This window comes from Galeopterus variegatus, unplaced genomic scaffold (assembly GCF_000696425.1).
Source record: "Galeopterus variegatus unplaced genomic scaffold, G_variegatus-3.0.2 Scaffold22218, whole genome shotgun sequence".
NCBI lineage: Eukaryota > Metazoa > Chordata > Mammalia > Dermoptera > Cynocephalidae > Galeopterus > Galeopterus variegatus.
The window spans coordinates 17,127-20,698 of NW_007748329.1; the positions used below are offsets into that span (position 1 = coordinate 17,127).

The 3,572-nt window shown below is 47.4% G+C and overlaps 1 protein-coding gene across 1 annotated transcript in view; it reads left to right on the forward strand.

The window, feature by feature from the left end:
- Positions 1-3,572, forward strand: part of LOC103583357 (HHIP-like protein 2) — a gene marked incomplete at both ends in the record, with an annotated part of 18,920 nt that overhangs the window by 12,889 nt on the left and 2,459 nt on the right. Inside the window, one exon of the mRNA XM_008564692.1 lies at positions 1,806-1,887. Coding sequence (XP_008562914.1) covers positions 1,806-1,887 — 82 coding nt within the window. The remainder of the gene's footprint in view (positions 1-1,805; positions 1,888-3,572) is intronic.

Below are 3,572 nucleotides of genomic sequence, written 5' to 3' on the forward strand. Positions count from 1 at the left end.
ACCGAGGGTTGCGATCCCGTTGCCGGTCCTGGTCCGGTACGGGGGCAACACCGAGGGTTGCAATCCCGTTGCCGGTCCTGGTCCGGTACGGGGCGACACTGAGGGTTGCAATCCGTTGCCGGACATGGAAAAAAGACAAAAAAAAAAAAAGTCAGTCACTAAAGCACATTCCCAAGAGGGCTAGTCAAAGTAATAGTGTGTGCAGTAAATCCACATGGCATGCACTTTGTTTTACATGGCATGTTATAGTATTTGGGTTTTTCCCCCGCTAAAAAATATATTTAAAAAATCAGTGGAAAACTACAGATGAAATCCACCTCTAGCATTGTTTTCCCCTCAAAATATGGCACGAAGTCTGTGGCACACTGAAGACATAATTTACACAGACTATAGCCACATAGAGGGGATATGAAGCAGGGTGGGGGTTTCAGTTCCCCTGTTAGAGCCAGAAGGCCTTTGCATGTGGAGGGGCCCCTGCCCTGACCTCATTTACCTAAAAGTAGAATCACTTTGGATGGTGCCTGGGGTTTCCAATCAGACAGGGCAAACTGACTCTAGGGTAGGATGTGTCTTAACTCCTCAGACCCCTTCCTAAGGGAAGATTTTAATATAGTTCATCAGTGCACCAAACCCTGTGTATGGGGCTCTACAAAGATTCAACATGAGCCTCACAATCCACACAAGACAAACATTGGTCACTGTTCTCCACAAATTAGAGGAAGAAAGTGGTTGTTTAAATAACACATAGCTGTATAAAGCTCTAGGCTTTTCAAATTTGCAACTTAATAGACTTTTTTCCCCAGAAAATTGAGAAAGAGTTGCATAAGGCACACAATAGCAAGTGAATTTATTTCAGTGCAATTGCACCAACACTGTGTCAGGTTCACAAAGCTGCTTAAGACCCAGCACTGGCCCTTCAGAAGTCGAGAATAAGAAAATGATAGTGACTACTGATTACTGAACACTTTCTAATTGAATACCTAAGGATCAGTTGAGGCACTGCGATCCCCATTTTACAAATGAATAAATAGCTTGAAGCTTATGCAGGTCAAGAGGTTCCCAAGATAACACAGCTAGTAACTGGTGTTACCAGAACTCAGCCCAGACTTACATAACTCTGAGGTAGGGGTTCATAACCCTGCACTGTACTGTCCCTCACAGATAACTACTAAGCAAGCTGGAATGAGGTAGTTACTATGAGAAAGGAGCAATGTTTTCTGGAGTTCAAATGGGAAGAAATGGGAGAAGCCAGTCTCTTTCTAAAATAGATGCAGGAGAGAGTGTGTAGAGGTGGTCCTAGTGGGGCGTGGAGAGGACCGGGAGCAGAGGCTGCAGAGTGTGTGTGGGGTGTCCCAGGGAAGTCAGGAGCCCAAGCACTGACTGAAGGAGGAAAACGAGAGAGTGAGGAAATGAAAGGACTACAGAAGGGGCAAAGTAAAGCGGCTAACAGGTGGTCCTCAGCCTGTAGATTGCCTGTTTCCGAGGTTTCACATGGAATCCTTAAGGAAGGGGAGATTCATTGAGGAGAAGTTTCCAAGAGCAAAGAGATAAGGGAGAAGCCTGTTTGGTTCAATAAACATGAGCATGTAATCACCTCTGCTGGGCCATACTCTGAGCGAGTCTCTGGGGTTTCAAAGGCGGACTTCCCGTCAAGAAGCTCACAATGTAGTGAAGGCCTGCTGTTGGCCAGGGCCCGGGGCTCCATCCAGGGCCTCACTGCATTCTGGGCTGTCGCCTCATTTTGACTGTTTTCTGCATGTGCAGCTCTGTCTAGCCCTCCTGATGTGCTCTTCCTCTTTCCCTAGGGGAGCTGTATTTCCTGGCCACCTCTTACCCAAGTGCCCACGTGCCACATGGATCTATTTACAAGTTTGTTGATCCCTCAAGGTGAGATTTGGTGTCATTTTCTTCTCAAGTACATTTTTATTAGTGCTTATCTCCATGGAAGGCCAAAAAAAAAAAAAAATGGTCTCACTCCCCAAGAATTAGGAAGAATTATCAACAAAGTAAATCTAGATGAAAGATGCTCTAGAGGGAAAGTAGTTTGGACAAACATCTGTGTAGAACCATATGTCTATGGGAATTATGGAATATTCGGGAAATGGTCTCTTTGTGGTTGGAAATGAAGATCTCGAACCTTCCTGGGATGACTAGTCTAGGCCTGTGGCTTGCATATTTTTGTTTTTAAATATGCTTCTGGAAATTTCTGTCTGGGCTCATCTGACTACAGGTGTATACCTCTGACCACCGAGTAAGTATTGCTGCCCCATCTCGTGGGCTTGGCTGAGGTCTCAAGATCTTTGGCAAATACCTTGAACTGTCAGGTTTTCCAGTGTCTGCACATGACCTTTTCTGGAATTCAGTGGCAGTATCTGTTCACTTGGAGGACTCTCTGCTGTTTACTTATGCTCACTTACCCACCTCGCTCAGGGGTTGACCAACCTCCACCAGCGCAGGCAAAAGCCACAATACAGCTTCACACTGTGAGGCAGTGGACTCTGTGACCAGAGGGTCTGTGCTTGGGGGGTGATGCCATATATCCATCTTGAGGAGTCTGGGCAGTGCACAGGATTTATCTCAGGATTCTTGCTCAAAGCAAGAAAGTCTCCCCATACTGAGCCTACAGATAGTCCTGCAGAGGAAAACTTCCCTCTGAGGACTGTGGTAGCCATATCTGGGTTGCTGTTCAGTAGACATTAGGCAAATAGGTCCAGCCACTGGGCAGGGCTCAGGGCCAGGGACTGGCTCAGCTTCCATTTGGCAACAGGGTTCTTGCTTGTGTGTTCTCAGAAGTTCCTGGAAGAGGCTCAGTCCCTGAGGCTGTGCCTGGGGTGCTCTGCTGATAGTGGAGCAGGGATTGCCAAGGTGTGAATTTGGTACTGGGCTGTCTCCACTGCTGTGTCTGCCCGGTGCTTGGGGGAGGCAGCAGCCCCAGGGTCTGCAGTGTGCTTCTGATGGCTGAAATGCCTGGGGGAGGAGTTCCACTCTTTCCACTAATGGCTTCCTGTGTGAATCCACTTTTCTTTCCTTTGGCAGTTGCTTGATCTCGTTGGGCTATAATGTAACTCCCCTCTTTCACAAGAGCAGTCATGAGAGGCCATACAGAAAGCAACTATAGAGGCCTTTCCACACCGAGGACATTTTTGCTCATTCACCTTTTTCTCAGGTTGACATTTATTGAGTTATTCTGCATGCCAGCCCTATGCTAAGTGCTGTGTATGTAGCTGTCATTTCGTGCTGACAGAATCCCAGTGAGGCAGGGGTTAACTTCCTCAATCTACTGATAAGGAAACCGAACCCTTGGCAAGTTAAATTACTCGCCCAAGGCACAGCCGGTAAGAGAGTGTCCAGGATCAGAGCTCAGTTCTCTTCGTGGATCTAAGTCATCTTGGCACTACTACCCACTCAGTTCAGTGTCATTACACGGAGTCACGCAGCCTTCCTCAAGCTTCTGTAGCCGTGGACCAGACTCTGCCAGCTCACTCACTCGCCCGTCTGTGCACTAAGGCACTAGTCCCAGCATCTGAGAGGCAATTGACTGATTTATGCATCATTTGTCCCTCCCATCTTTT